This window comes from Mastomys coucha, unplaced genomic scaffold (assembly GCF_008632895.1).
Source record: "Mastomys coucha isolate ucsf_1 unplaced genomic scaffold, UCSF_Mcou_1 pScaffold14, whole genome shotgun sequence".
Classification (NCBI taxonomy): Eukaryota; Metazoa; Chordata; class Mammalia; order Rodentia; family Muridae; genus Mastomys; species Mastomys coucha.
In genome coordinates this window covers 116792722-116808294 of record NW_022196896.1, presented here as the reverse complement: position 1 = coordinate 116808294, position 15573 = coordinate 116792722, and the positions used below count along the sequence as shown (strand labels likewise).

General features: G+C 48.7%; 1 protein-coding gene across 1 annotated transcript in view; it reads right to left on the bottom strand.

The window, feature by feature from the left end:
- Nucleotides 1-13462, bottom strand: part of Ramp1 (receptor activity modifying protein 1) — a 47466-nt gene extending 34004 nt beyond the window's left edge. Inside the window, exon 1 of the mRNA XM_031368408.1 lies at nt 13142-13462. Within this exon, the coding sequence (XP_031224268.1) occupies nt 13142-13193 (52 nt within the window). The 5' untranslated portion in view covers nt 13194-13462. The remainder of the gene's footprint in view (nt 1-13141) is intronic.
- Nucleotides 13463-15573: the final 2111 nt, after the last annotated feature.

Here is a 15573-nt window from a genome sequence, read left to right as displayed (position 1 = left end):
GCTAGGGGATCCTCTGTCTCGGAGGCTCTGAAGCTCTAGTAGATGACGGTCCCTGCTATATCACAGTGATGGCCAGCAGTAACCAGGTACCTGGGAGCAGCATTTGCATGCCACTACTCTCAGTGACAGATGGCTCCCACAAAGGAACTGGAGGTGAAGAGAACAAGGACATCCTGAGAACATGAGGGCAAGCTGAGAACAATCCTCTGCACCATCTCTCTCCCACCACACCAGGCCCTCAGGGCATCTTCCGTCTGTGTGGGTGACTCTGCCATCCCTACAGCTCAGCCTACACAGTCCCAGGAGAACAAAGGGTTTTCATTGTTTGACACTCATGTTGGCACCCAAGGTTTTTTTTTTTTTGAAGAGGTCTGTTTGGAACCGTTTACTGAGTAGAGGATATAAAATGTACATCTTGGTGGTCCAAGGAACTGCCTCAAGATTATACCACCTTCTAGGCCACAAGGCACATCTTAACAAATGTAAAAGAATCGAGAATTTTCTAGGGTGTTATTGGATCGCAGTGAAATAAAACTGGAAGTAAGTAACAAAATGAATCACAGAAATTACACAATTATTCGAACTGAAGAACACATTTTTACATACCTGTCCTGCAGACCTGCTGATAGCCCCAACAACCTCTAGTCTGTCTACTTGGGGAGGCAGAGGCAAGTGGATTTCTGTGAGCTCCAGGCCAACAAGGGCTACATAGTAAGGGCTGCTCAAAATAAAATAATAATAATAATAAAGACTATAGTCCACTTTCCCTGGTGAGTATAGACATGGAAATGGTCAACCAGATACCTATATATAGAACTCAAGGACACATGCGTCATGTGCATCAATGACCAAGGTGACCAGGGGATGTACAGTTGCTTCAGCATATGAAACCAATGAACATAACACAACATAGAAACACTCTTTAGGGGCACCAGAGAGATAGCTCAGCAAGTTTGATTCCCAGCAACCACATGGTGGCTCACAAGCATCTGGGATCCAATGCCCTCTTCTGGCATGTCTGAAGACAGCTAGAGTGTACTCATATAAAATACGTACATACATACATACATACATAAATAAATATTTTTAAAATGAAAGAGAAAAGAAACACACTGTAGGATAAAAATCACTTGATCACCTCCATAGGTGTGGAAAATACCTTTGAGAAAGTTCAGTGTTGCTTCATGAGGGAACTAAGAACATAAGGAGTAGATTGTAACATGATAAAGGCTGGATACAGAAAACATAGGGAAAGTGAGAGCATTTCCTCCAATATCAGAATAAGGCGAGTATGCTCTCCTCTTTTCTGTGTTTGCCTGTGTGTATATAGACATGATATGTGAAGATGCATATGTCCAAAGCAGGCACACACACACACACACACACACACACACAAGCACTCACAAACATACACATGTACACATATGAATGCACACACTTACATACATATGCACACATGTATTCACACATGAACACACACACAAGCACATATATACATAAGCATGCACATGTGCACATACACAAACATGCACACACACGCAGATATATATATTCATGTATGAAATGGTTGTATGTGGAGATCAGAGGAGAATGTTTGGGGTCATTTCTTTCCAGGTATCTTGTGGGCTCCAGAGATCAAGCACTGCACACAACACAAGATGCCTCTGAGGGGGCCGTGCCTGCTGCTCTTATCCACTATAGCACTTACACATAGAGGGAGTAGGAAGAGAAAGAAACAAAGATCTAAACAGGAAAAGGAGAAGTCTGAGCATCCCTATTTGCAGCCAACATAAACCTATACTTAAAGACCCCGAGGACTCCCCCGAAAGCCCCTAGATCTTACTCATATGTTCAGCAAAGCCCCAGGAAGCAAAAGCCACACGCAACTCAATAGCCTCCCCATTACCAACCATCAAAATCCTATCCCTGTGTCAAAAAAAAAAAGAGGAAAAAAAGAAAAGAAAAGAAAAAAAAAGAAGAAATGTAAAAAACAAAACCAACCAATCAAAAACAAAACAAAACAACAACCAAAACCACCAAAATCGAAAAAGCAAAAGAAAGGAAGAAAAAAATCCTATCCCTGTGTGAAAAAAAAATTTAAAAAACAAACAAAAAACCCAAACAAAACAAAGCAAAAAATGCCAAAATTCAAAAAATAAAAGGAAGAAAGGAAGGACAGACAGACAGGATGTCTTCTACAAGTAGTAAACAATGGGAAACAGAAAACAAAATCCCTAGCACAGTTTCTTCCTTCTGTTTGTTTGTTAGTTTGTTTTTCTGAGACAGATTTTCTCTGTGTGGTCTTGGCTGTCCTAGAACTTACTCTGTAGACCAGGTTGGCCTCAAATTCACTTAGATCCACCCGCCTCTGCCTTCAGAGTGCTGGGATTAACAGTGTGTGCGCCACCACGTCCAGCTCCTAAACATGTCTTAACAACCAGAAAAGCTATCAATCTCCAGAGAATGCTGACAGTGCCTCAGGTCCCACCAGGCCCTGCATGGGGGCAGCATCCTCACAACTGTCCCAAGGGATGTGACATTCTGGTGAAGAGCCTAGACGAAAGGAAGTAGTCAGCCAAGGTCACCAGACCCAGGCAAGCCAATGCAATTCGTCCTCCCAGTCCTTGGAAACATCAGATGCTACCTGGGTCTAAATGCTGCAGGGAGAAAGAGAGTTAGCCTCTCCCAGGGATGAGGCCCTTCCTGGTTATCCAATACAAAGTGATCCTCCCAGAAAACCATGTACACACAGAAACGGCAGTTATGCACACATGTACATAAACTACACACACACACACACACACACACAAAACAATAATAAAGGAAAAAAAACCTATCAATTTGAGATGGGGAGGACCTGGAATGAGTTAGAGGGAGGGGACCTGGGAGGGGCTAGAGGGAGGGAAGGGAAGGGGCAGAGTGATAAAATTCTATTTGAATTAAAAACGTGAAAAACCGGGGCTGGCGAGATGGCTCAGCGGGTAAGAGCACTGACTGCTCTTCTGAAGGTCCTGAGTTCGGATCCCAGCAACCACATGGTGGCTCACAACCACCCGTAATGAGAGCTGACGCCCTCTGCTGGTGCATCTGAAGACAACTACAGTGAATTATGCCAGAGTGAGCGGGGCTGGCAGAGGTCCTGAGTTCAGTTCCCAGCAGCCACACACATAATGGCTCACAGCCATCTGTACAGCTACAGTGTACTCATACACATAAAAAAAACCCAAACAAACAAACAAAAAAAAAAAAACCGTGAAAAACCTTTTAAAAGAGATTAAAAAAACCAGCACCATCAAGGGACTTCCGAATGTCCCAAAGAGGAGCAGTGGAATGTTCCAGCAATCTAAGACTTAAAAGTGATAAATCACAACGTGGTCCCTGACAAAGTGCGGCTCAGCCCACAGAGTAATGGATGGAATGCTGTTCAGAGCAGCCAGCCCAGAAACTAACGGTTGCTGGTGAGGAGGAGGGAGGTTCTGTGCGCTGTAGGTGGCACGAATGTAGGGTGGTGAGGCTGTGGTAGAAAGTGCACGGTGGCTCCTAAAGAATCAAAGATAGAATCGCCCTGCAGTGCAGCATGCAGCAGCCCTTCTGAGGGACTATCATAGGGAACTGAAAGAGCCGCAGTCTCAAAGAGGCGTCTGCACACCACATGACCAGCGGGAACCAAGAAACCGCTCCACACCTCCCTGGATGGAGAAATAATCCAGACGTGGTATGTCCATACCGTGGAGGTCTCTTTGACCTTCCACAAGAAGGAAAGATTGACTCACACTGTAATTCGAACGAATCTTGAAAACACATGCTGAGGGCAAATTCCACACGATTCTATTCCGTAAGGCTAAAATCCACATAGAGAATAGGGTGGTGGCTGCCAGCGGCTGGCTGGGAGATGAAGGAAGGAGGGCGTCAGCGTTTAACGAGAACAGAGCTTTAGGCATTCTGGGTATTTCTGGGCTGAAGACTCCAGGAGTGTCCTTAGCACACTTTAACTGTACACTTGAAAGTGAATTCCAGATGCACTTTAGGGAACTTGGTTACTAACTTGACTGGATGTGAAATTAACTAAGAGACGTGCTGTGTGGGCACATTTTCAGAAAGAGATAAACTGGGGAGAGAAAAGCCTCCCCCCAGAGTGAGCAATGCCTTCGAGCTGTGGCCCAGATAGACAGAGATCCTTGGGAAAGCCACTTCTTGCCCACCTGCCTTCCCTTCTTGCTGGTATTCACACCTACTCTGCTGCCGCTGCCTCCTCCCCGATCACTATCTTTCATGGACATCAGCCTCCAGTGCCTTTGGCTTTCTACTGTGGATTGGAGACCAGAGCCTCTCCAGGGATTATCTAGGCCTTCAGTACCTGACTGGGACTGTCGAGGCACCCAGCCTTGTGAACTAAGTAGCTATGAGGTTCTCAGTCTCTTCGGGATGCAGTCAGCTGTCGCTGCACTACCCAACCCACGTGGAGCGCATCAATCTAGCAAGTCCCCTCTCACAGTATGTATTCATTGTACCTGCTCTGCTCCTCTAGAGAGCTGTGACTAAGACAAGCGCAATTAAAAAGAAAATGTCAAAAGCAATGTGTGGGAAGAGGAGGAGGCAGCACTCTAAGTTCGCTGCAGCCGTGACTGGCAGGGCTTATCTGTCTCTTGCACGTAAGACCTAGGGAGAGGAAGAATGGATTGCTCCCAAGTGTGAGGTCTACAAGGCTCACAGAGCTGGACAAATGAAGTGAACAAGGACACAGAGGACTAAGCTGTTTAACCTAACACAGGAACACTGTATCCACTCGTGTGAGAGAGCATGCTCCGTCAGTCCCCTGCTTGGCTGAATTTTGTTAAGTTTTTGTCTGTCTTGTGCCTGATGTTGGTTGGTATCTTCAGATTTTTTTTTTCAGTTTGTGGTTTCCTATTTCCTCTTTGACATAGAAAGCATTTGGAAAAAGGGTTTTTTAAAAAATGGTGCTTGGGAGTTTTAGTCAAATGGCTGGAATCAACAGAAAATGGTGGTGTGGACTGAGCGGGCTATGGCCTTTCACGAAAGTCAATGTTTAGGGCTCAGGAGTCGCTTCAAGGTCATTCTAAGTGGGGGGTCACGGCAGATCTGTTGTCCCAACCATGGTATAATAAAAGCAGCAGTGACTGTCTGGGATCCCCAAAGCCTCACCAATGGGATTTTAAAAATCTATTTACCAAATGCTTTCCGTGTCAAAGAGGAACTAAAAACCACAAACAGAAAAGCCTAAAGATATCCACAGAAGGCACAAGACAGATGGAACCCCACAGAATTCTGCCTAAGCATGCTCACTCACACAAGTGGATAAGGCGTTCCAAGGAAACTGAGCAGGTCCTCTCCAGCCCTGACTCTTCGGAGGGAAAGGTACAAAGAACACCAGGCAATGTCTGTCCTGGTCCTGAAACATTAAACACACCAGCTCACAAGACCGGACCAAGAAGGTCCCCACACATATGGAAGGAGTTAGAGATGGACCATAGCCTACACGGACCTCCTACATGTGCAATGGACTTGGAGCTTTACAGGCAGAGGACATGCTAGCCTGAAATGTCGCAGGTGAACTAGAGAACAAAGGTGCTCCCTTAATCTCTGTGCTGGAGTTTGGACACAGAATGTCCTGATGATGGATGCTGAAGGCCCAGCACATCAGTACAGACGCGTGGCTTTTGGCTCTCAGGGTTCTCTTTTAATAGACTCTTGGGAGGTAGTTGTAACTTTGAAGGGAGTAGATCCTTAGGGGCTAGATTCTGTCCCTGGCTCCTTTCTTCCACTCCCGCCCTCCCAGGCCTCCTTTCTGCCGTGAGCTGGGAAGCTATTTGTAATCACGTGTCCCTGTGGTCATCCCCTGCTTACCACAGTGCAGAGGTAAGACAACCAAGTAACCACAGACTGGAACCTCTAAGAACCAGAGCCAGAATAAAAACCCTACTGTGTTTACTTGATTTTTGTCAAGTATCTTGTCCCAGGGATAAACCACTCCCTGTGTTGGCTAGTTTGATGTCAACTTGACACAAGTTAGAGTCTGGTGAGAGAAATGCTTCACCAGACCCACCTACGGACAGCCTGTGGGGCATTTTCCTGATTTCCTGATCAATGTGGAAGTGCCAGCTTATGGGCAAGGCCATCCCTGAGTTGTTGGTCCTAAGAATCATAAGAAAATAGTCCATGCACACTCTGGAAGGCAAGTCAGTAAAGCAGCACTCTTCCCATCCCCTGAAGCAGTTCCTGCCTCCAGATTCCTGCCTTGACCTCCCTGGATGATGGACTGGACTGTAGGCTGTAAGATCAGGCACACCCTTTCCCCTCCATGTTGTTTTTGGTCATAGTGTACTCTATACAGTGTTGGTTGTTTCTTTGAGAATGAGGGCTGATTGGAGACTGGTTTTCCTGCCCGAGAGACTGGTCCACTAATTGCTAATTCAGCAAAGGGTCCAAATTCAAAATCTGAAGTATGGTTTCTACTCAGTGTGGGGAGGGGGGATTCCCCTCACCCCTCCAAAGAGCCATGGGGTTGGGGAAATCTTAAGACAAACTATGGTACGTCAGAAACTCTCTGCAGAATATGATGGGAGGAAATGGACACATTCCTAAGAAATCAACAGATGCTACTATAAAGAAGATACAAAACCCCAAGCAGCAAGACAGGCATGGAAAACCCTTCCAAGGGAGTCAGCCACAGTCCTGGCCTTGAGGGAGAAGTGAGGATTTTCAGGTCCTGCAGGAACTGTGTCATCCCACCTTGCTACTCAGGGTCAGAGGCCATGTTGATGTCCTGTGGAAGGGAACCTCAGTCCTAGAGATAAAGCCACAGAGGAAAACAGAGAGCAAGCTCACTTAGAAATAATGAATAATGAAGGCCCCTTTGGGCAGAACAAACAAGATCCCCTTGGGCAGTTCATCCAGGAAGGGAGAAGGCCCCTGTACCTGTCTCTGTTATTACTCTCAGCAGGCCAGCATTGTGAGAAGAAAACAAAAAACTATGAAGCCAGGAGGCCGTTCCTAGCTGGACCTGTCACAGTGACCTATTTGGAAAGCTTGGGAAAAGGGCTCAGATACCAAACAAGAAACACAAAGAGAAGAGAGACACCCCCCAGGACACACACACTGTCTGTTGGACCTTAGGACATGGCTCGGTAGGCAAAGGTGCTTGTCAGTAAGCCTGAGGACTCGAGCTCATTCCCAGGACCTACATGGCAGAAAGAGCACCAACTCCTTCCTGCAAGTTGCCTTCTACCTCCACTTGTCTGCACACATACACATGCAAGCAAATGAATAATTTTTTTTTAAAAGTGTGGTTTTTAGCTTTAGCTCAGTCAGTTAGGAACGAGTTGATGAAGTGCGATCCATTTGTAGCAGCAGACAAAACCCCAGGACTTCAAAGGGGTAAGTAACTCTTAGAGAGGAGCCATTCCATGACGCCTTCCTTGGCTGAAGATTCAATGGAAGTATGGTTCCTTGAGCAGAGGTCTCAACCCCAGACTTTGCTGATGGTTAAGATCAGCGGCTTTAAGTTCAGTGGATTCCCCCTGAATTGCAGCCGTCCGAAAGGTCTGACAACCGAGGACATCACTAGAGAATCATGGGTAAAGGTTTGCATGGGAAGTCACAGTGGGAACACTGCGGGGCATCACGGAGCACCACTGGGCATCATCCCTTTCCATGTGTGACCCAGTTACCTGTTTTGATCCCTCCTGACTTGTCAAACTGCCCAGTGGAACCCGGGATTACCTCAGTCTAGCCTCGAATGGCTGCTGGGGCAGAGGAAGAACCTGTGGACACTCAGTTCTCTGGGCCTTCACTTGGCTCAGTGGATTTGGTCTCCCTTTCCCCAGGTTTGCACAAAAGCCAGAGTCTGTCTCCAACTGCTCTCTGCAGCTGTCCCCTCTGCCTGAGGCTTTGGCACTGACCCGGACAAGGCTATTGCCCTAAGTGTCTTCCTGGCCATGCCTCTTTCTTGTGAACCCTTGATTGACATAGATTCCCGTCTACCAGCAATTGCCCTGCTGTCTAAGGGCACTCGCCCCTAGACTGCAAGGATATCATTCAGCAAATTAAGTGAGGAATGCCTCACTTAATTCAAATTTAAGAGAATCTTAAAAGTATGAGGACGTCCCCAAATATCGCACAACATATGCTTATACTGAAATTATTGTCTGAAAGTCCAGTTTACCCAAGGTCCCTGTCCTACCTTTGCCTTGGGGCTCCCCAGAGTCCTTCCCCACAGTCCTTCCCCACCCAAATCTGGCCAGCTCCAGCCCCTGTAGGCCACCAGTGCAGGCTAGGATGTAGCCCAGGACTCATTTTGTTTTTTAAGACAGGCTATTTCTGTGTAGCCCTGGCTGTCCTGGAACTCTCTCTATATAGACCAAGTTGGCCTTGAACTCACAGAGATCTGCCTGCTTTTGCCTCCCTAGTGCTGGTATTAAAAGTGTGCACTGCCCTGTGCCCAGGGTTTTTTGTAAGGCATGGCTCAGTCAGCATACACTTCCTTCAAGCTCCCATGGTCCTCTAAGTGCTGTGGGATCTGGCCTTTCTAAAGTATAGCTTCGGCTCAACAAGCTCTAACTCCACTTCTGCCAATATGGCTTCCAAGACTGGGTTCTTTGCACAACCCTCTAGTGAGAATTCTAGTTTCTTTAAAAACCCAGTTCTGTTATATAGATATGGATTTTGTTTTAATCCCAGGTATGGGATACAGAGCTATCTCAGCTTGTCCACAGCTGGTATCTATGATTGTCCAATACTCCAGGAGGGGCATAATTTTTGCTGGGTGCAGACTGTTTAATGGGGGGGGGGGGGAGTATCAATGCCAGAGCCCTGAGGGGCTAGAGGCACTCGGAGAAGGCTGCTGCTCTCCATTGCTGATGCTGTGGTTTGATAAGAAGTTGGAAATACCCTGAGGATGAAGATTGGCCTTGCTCCAAGAAACAGGACATCCCTAATCAGCAGGAAGTTGTCTATAGAGATCGACACTCCTTTTCCCTCTAACCTTCTTTCTCTCCTATCTAAGATGGGAGGGTTGGGAGGGATCAGTGTGGGAGGGAGGTAGAGATATAAGAACCCAATAAAATAGCTGAACAGTTGTGCCAACACAACCTTCCTGTGCTCAAGTTCCTCAGAGCTCTCTCAGTAGCCCAGCTGTGCTCACCAGGACGCCTCTTCATAGGCTCTTATCCACATTGAACTCAGTCTCTCTCTGTCTCTGTCTCTGTCTCTCTGTCTCTCTCTCTCATACACACACACCGTGCCCCAGGATCCACAGATCCTGGTTGTAGGACCTTGTTGACACTCAGCTTCACAGATGCACAAGCCCCTCATGGAAAACGAAGTGGTATTAACATATAAGCCACACATTGGGCCGTCTACTGTCTTAGTAATCTCGAAGTGGCTTAGAGTGCATAATACAATATAAATGCCATGAGGATAACTGGTAGACTACATGTTTTCTTTTCTTTTCCCCCAAGACAGGGTTTCTCTGTATAGCCCTGGCTGTCCTGGAACTCACTCTGTAGACCAGGCTGGCCTCGAACTCAGAAATCTGCCTGTCTCTGCCTCCCAAGTGCTGGGATTAAAGGCGTGTGCCACCACTGCCCAGCTGATTACACGTTTTCTATCTACACTTTAGTTACAATGGCAGGTGTGCAGATGCAACTTGTGAGATCACATGTGCGGTGAGGTCAGAGGACAACTTCAGGCAGTGGCATTTACCAACTCCCTGCACCGAGGCAGGGTCTCTGCTACTTTTTGGCTGCATCCACCAGAGGAACACGCCTGACAGCTTCCAGACTCCCTTGTCTCTATTAGCATCTGTCCCTAGGAGCACTGGCGTGACGGACCTCTGAGCTCTGTGTCTGGATTTCATGTGCGTTCTGGGAATTCAAGCTCAGTCCTCTAGTGTGGCTGTGCTTTAACCTCCAATTCTGCCATTATTGTTGTTGATGACATTTTTGTTGTTGTTGTTGTTTTGAGACAAGGCCTCCTTGTGTATGATGTAGTCCAAGCTGTCTGGTTTATAATCCTTCTATCTCAGTCTCCTGACTGTTGAGATTATATGTGTGAGCCACTATGCCCAGGTTAAGAGCACTTTGACCATGTGGCTGGTGGTAGTGGATACAGAGGCAAGGGCAGAGGGGCAACTGTCTGGTTAGAGTGGGCCATTTCTCCACCTTGGTACCATGGGCATTTGGGGGGATATCACTCTGTCACAGGAGTGGGGTATGTCCTGTGCTGTAAGGCACAGCTAAGGAGAGGTATTTACCAGGCTTCTAGCTGTCTTTTGTGTTGACACTGTTTGACCTCTGAGATATGGAACACATAGAAGGTTAGATACTTGGCTCACACTTGATGGGTTCCTGGGGTGGATTCCAACTGGGGCTCATGAGTTATGAAGAACGCATCTGTTTCTCTCACTCCTCTCCCACAGGATGGGAACCCTGTGGCCTAGAGGCTGCCCACTGGCAACTGGCACCTAGATTGCCCTGAAAACTGACCCACCTTTTCCGGGGCTCCAGCAGAAAACTGACTGTGCAGCCTGTGAGCATCCCGGGGGGCCAGGCTTCAGCCAGAGCTCTAAGTGAGGATACAGCCTAGAGGACACGTGGAATCTCAGACAGGAGGGGCTGCTGGCCCAAGGAAGGGGTGCGGCAGGGTGAGCCTTTAGGGAGCCACTCCCTGGCTCAGCACTTTCACTGGGATTCAAACCACATGTGGCGCCCCTGTCACACACTCTCCCAAGATGCCAGTCTAGGTTTGAACAGAAACTATCAAACTGGTTCATTCAAAGGTATGTGTGGGGAAATCACAGGAGACTTTTCCAATGAGTTATTTGCCCCAAGTGAGGAGTGCATCTAAAATGTTTCCCTATGTTACTGCAACTCAGCATGGATGGGAACACTGGCCTATAGCTTTAGGCTGGACTGACAATCTGGACACAGACTCAGCATGCGTGCAGGGAAGTAGGACAAACCCCAAAGCATCCCTCTCTGTCTCCAAGCGCACACTGATGGCAAGTAAACACAGTGATTGAATTAGCAAGCTGGAGTCCTTGGAGCTGGAATCCAGAAGAACCAAGTCCAGATAAAAACAGCAACGCAGCCACACACCGACTTCCTGGGATGTCCGTTTCACTTGTAGTTTATATATAGTTCAGCAAATAGTGCAGAGTCTCAAATCCCCTCCCCCTTCTAGGTCCCCAGCATGACAGACAAGGAAAGCAGGCAGGGCAGAAGATCCAGGAGCTGACCCACCAACATGCACAAATGAAGTCTGCAGAAACAGGAGCTTGCAAAGCAGTCACCAAAGCTGTCCGGCCTGCCTCAGATCCACAGCTCATCTTTTCCTGACTGCTGCAGAGCCTTTTGATGGTTATGGTTATGCATGAAAATTTTTTAAAATGCACGTGGTCTCTCAGGAGATGCTTTATAAACACAACAGCATACAGAGGAAAGTCAGAGGGAAAAGAAAAAAAGACGTTTCTGCTGGCATTTTGATAACTATTAATAAAGCCAGCAGGTTGACTAAGGGAAGAACCAGCTTGTTTATAAAACCGTTCCAGATCAAGATGTTAAGTCCTGCAGATTAGCATACTTTAAGGAAAAACAGAAACCCTTCCACATAGCCATGCAAGATATCAAAGTCTATCTATCACCAAGGAGATCTGGCCAGTAGCAGGGCTCATGAAGAACAGTATGAGCTCAGTGATTCCGCTCATCACAGCTGGGCTCCGAAGTCATTAATTCACCGATAACCTCATAAAGTTGTGTTTGTTCTCCCAAGACATAACATCAGCCAGACTGCTCAGGGCTACATCAAGAGCGCAGGACATTGGACCGTGAGCAGAGCCCTTTTCTTGGTAAACACAGGAGGTCCTTACATGTGGTCAAACATAGTGTTCTATTTACACAAGCCTTCCAGGGCACAGACTCTGGTGTAGTAGAAAAGAGCCTTAATTTATTTGCTTATTCCAAAAAAAAAAAAGGGGGAGTGGTGGTGGTAGTGGTGGTGGTGAACCAGCTCCCTGTGTTGCTAATGTTCATCTCTTAGGAAACTGAAGCTAAAATTTCACATCAAGCCAAAAGGATCTGAACATGGCCAAAGACATCAACATTATTACAAGGTTTTGATTTTTATGCGAGTTTAGCCAACACATATAAGGGGCACGATCCACCTTCAGATTCTACTACACAGAAACAGACATTTTCATGTAGACCTGGCACTCCTTGGCAAGCACTACAAACAGTAGAGATCTGCCCGGCGAACGGAAGGTCCCTAGGGCTGTTCCTGCCCAGTCACCGGGGACAGACCACACTGCCCCAAGCTGCTTTCTTGGCTATAAACACCACCAGTGGGCAGCCCTCGCCACCACCAAAGCCTGGGCAGCAGGTGCCTCTGACCAACGCCGTGGGTATGGGAAAAGACCACAAGAACCATTAAGCCACAGGTCTTTCCAGGGACACTGGACCGACTCTTTGTTTGCTTTCCTTAAAACGTAGCTGTGTACCTGAATTATGTCCAACAGGTACGGCAGCCCAGGGTCCTGACCGAATTTTGAGCACATTACAGACGAGGGAAGTGAGATGGGCAGTTTCTTGTTTGTCATCCCTGGGCCACAGTTTCTGATCAATCTAAAACAAAAACCGAAGCAAGACTGCCAACTCTAGTATTTACTAGCCACACGTGCCAAGTTAACGAGCCAACAACAAACCCCCCGTGGAAATAATGGTCTCTACGAGCAACTGCTGTAGGTGACAGTCAGGCTTCCAGTTGTCCTTAGTGTCGAGATCCCTAGGCTGTGGCTCTGGTTGAAGACTACACATCTGTAAGCTACTTCTGGCTTAGGGAGCTTGCATCAGTTTGGAGAATTGAAGCGCGGGCAGAGGATTCCCCGCTTCCCCATCCCTCCCAGAAAGCAAGCTGCCCATTTTATGGTCCAAAGTTGCAGGATGCCTTCGGATGACCCGCTGGGTGATGTGCCCAAACCACCTTGTCTCCGTAGCCGCGGAAGGTGGTGCAGCCCCCTCTTGTCACTGCACTGCTGTCCTGCCGGGAGCCCATGCCCTGAGTAAGGTGCGTTCAGGTGCTGCCCTCCCGGTCCCAGGTCACCACCGTCGCTGCAGCCCGGGCTACTCACCCAGCAGCAGCCAGAGGCCGCGCCGCGGGAGGCCCCGCAGGCCCGGGGCCATGGCAAGCAGAGCCCCGCCGTCCCAGCGCCTTGCCGAGCTCTGCGCCCGCTGGAGACGCGCCGGGGGCGGGAGCTAGGGAGAGACCGCGCCCGGCCCACTGCGGCTCCCACGCCCGCGGCTGTCGAGGGCGGAAGCTGGCGGGCGGCACCTGAGGCTGGAGCGCAGCTGGGACTAGAGGGGGGAGCCTTTTGGAATGTCTGCAGGGCCGAATGGGCTTAAAGGGTCTCCAGGTCCCCAAACCCAGCAGCTCGCTCTGACGGCTGGGTTCCAAAGCTATCTTTTTCCCCGTGGGGTGCTGGAGTGGTGGGGACAATACCAGCCCTGCCAACATCTGTAGGAGAAGTGGTACCTCGGGAAGGATGGCCAGTGGGAACAAGGCTCCTTGAAGGGACAAAGATCCGCTAGTTAGAAGGTGGTGACAAGCCAGGTTAGGGCAGCAGAGTCCATAAATATCAAACTTAGGGACAAAAGGGATCACTAGGTAAAAAGATGAGACTTCCGTTGGGGTTGGCTATTGGCCATGACTATACACAGGATAGGCCAGTAGTGGTAAGGGAGTCTTGGGTGTGTTAATATAAGCAAGAAAGGCCACATAACACCGGTAAGCTGGGAAACCTGAGGCAGATGCCCGAAGTACAGGCTAAGCCTGACCTGGAGAGTCATGGATGCAGAAGCTCAGACTAACTGAGCAGCAGGTCTGCATTCTGTACGCTACAGGTGAGCAGTCTATCACTGGCCCCATACAATGGCAGAGGCTCCACTCAGGCTGGGCCAGTTTACAATACTGCTGGGTGACCAGCGTTCCTCAGAGCAAGGGGAACAAGGCTAGAGGCTGCTGCCACCTTCTGGTCAAGTGCTCAGGACCCTTAACACCAACCTGGTATTCATCCTGAACACAGGCCAAGCCTATATTTGGGATCTGTAGACCTATGTTTTGGGGACCACAAATGTCCTGAAGTCAAGGAGACATGGAAAAGGGAACACATTCTTTTGGTTTGGCTAGCCCTTCGTTTTGAACCTTATGAAGACTTACCGGGAGGCCAGCCTCTTTTCATGGACAGACATGGGAGTTAAGGCCAGTCATGGCTGGGAAACAGCTGAGCCCTGCCTTGTTCGGGCCTCCCTTTCATGTCTGCAGCTCAGAATCTAGGCTATGAGGCTCCCCGGTGATTGCCCTGAGTGTCTCCCAATTCACACAGGAAGGACGCAACTCGCTGACACCTGGCCCTAGTGTGGCTGCCCTAAGACCACAGGTTGGCATCTTCAGTCTGTGAGATTGACTCTAACTGGTCATCAGCAACATCGGATCCCCTCCGGCATGGAGGTCCATGCATTAAAAGTGACACTCCCACTGTCAGAGGGAGAGAGGCATTGAGGTAGAAGTCAGCCTGGGGCTGCCTAGTAAGTTTCCAGACCTCAGCAGGACTGGAGAGAAGCCAGAGGCCAGAGAACCAATCTTAGAAACTGAGAGGAGAACACCCCAGGGACGCATCTGAGAGAGGCAGAGGGCAGGCTTCCGACTGTTCGTAAGGACACTACCTGAGGTGCGCAGCACCAGAGCATGCGCACACAGTCTGGAACAGCCTGTATCCCTCCACCATAGAGGGAAACAGACAGTGCCCAAGAATATCAACAACCCCCAGCTAAAAGACTGATTAGGAGAATGTAGTGAGACACAGCACATGCTAACACCAGTCACAGGGGTAACCTCACCAGTAAGTAGTCAGAGGAAAGGGGCACAGGCAAGGGGGGGGCATCTTCACGTGCAGCTCACCATTCTCCACTGGACAGCAGGAGGCTAGCCTCGGGCCACTGTCACTGGGCCAGTAGTTCTAAAGCACAGCTGTTAGGTAAGGACGCACCGACGCCACCTTGGGAACACTCAGCTTTAAGCATCAAAGCTCTCAAGGGAGCTGCTGTTTAAACCCAAACACTCAGGGCTTCCGAGCAGCTAAGAACTTTACTCCCTCAAAGGCACCCAAGGGAAAAACCCACAAAAAGCCCTCAAGAAGCGAGCTGCGCATCTGACAGAGGACGATGGGTTCAGCATCTCCGAGATAACTCAAGAGCTGTAAAGGAGCCCAGCGAAAGGAAGGAGCCACAAGCCCTGGCTGTTCCCGGCCCAGCCCACCCTAAGCCAGCGAAATACTTGGCAGAGAACAGGGACAGACAGGGAGACAAGAGGCTGGTGTATGGGAGATATGGAAGCAGAACCGGAGAATTAACATCTCAGTGACCTGGAAATGAAGACGACACAACACCCTCAAACCATGGAGCTGAACAAGAGGAAAGTCAGCGCTATCTAAACCTTTCACAAGCAATGAAGTGAAGTTTCACACATGGAATGGAAGAGATCCTACACACACACACACACACACAC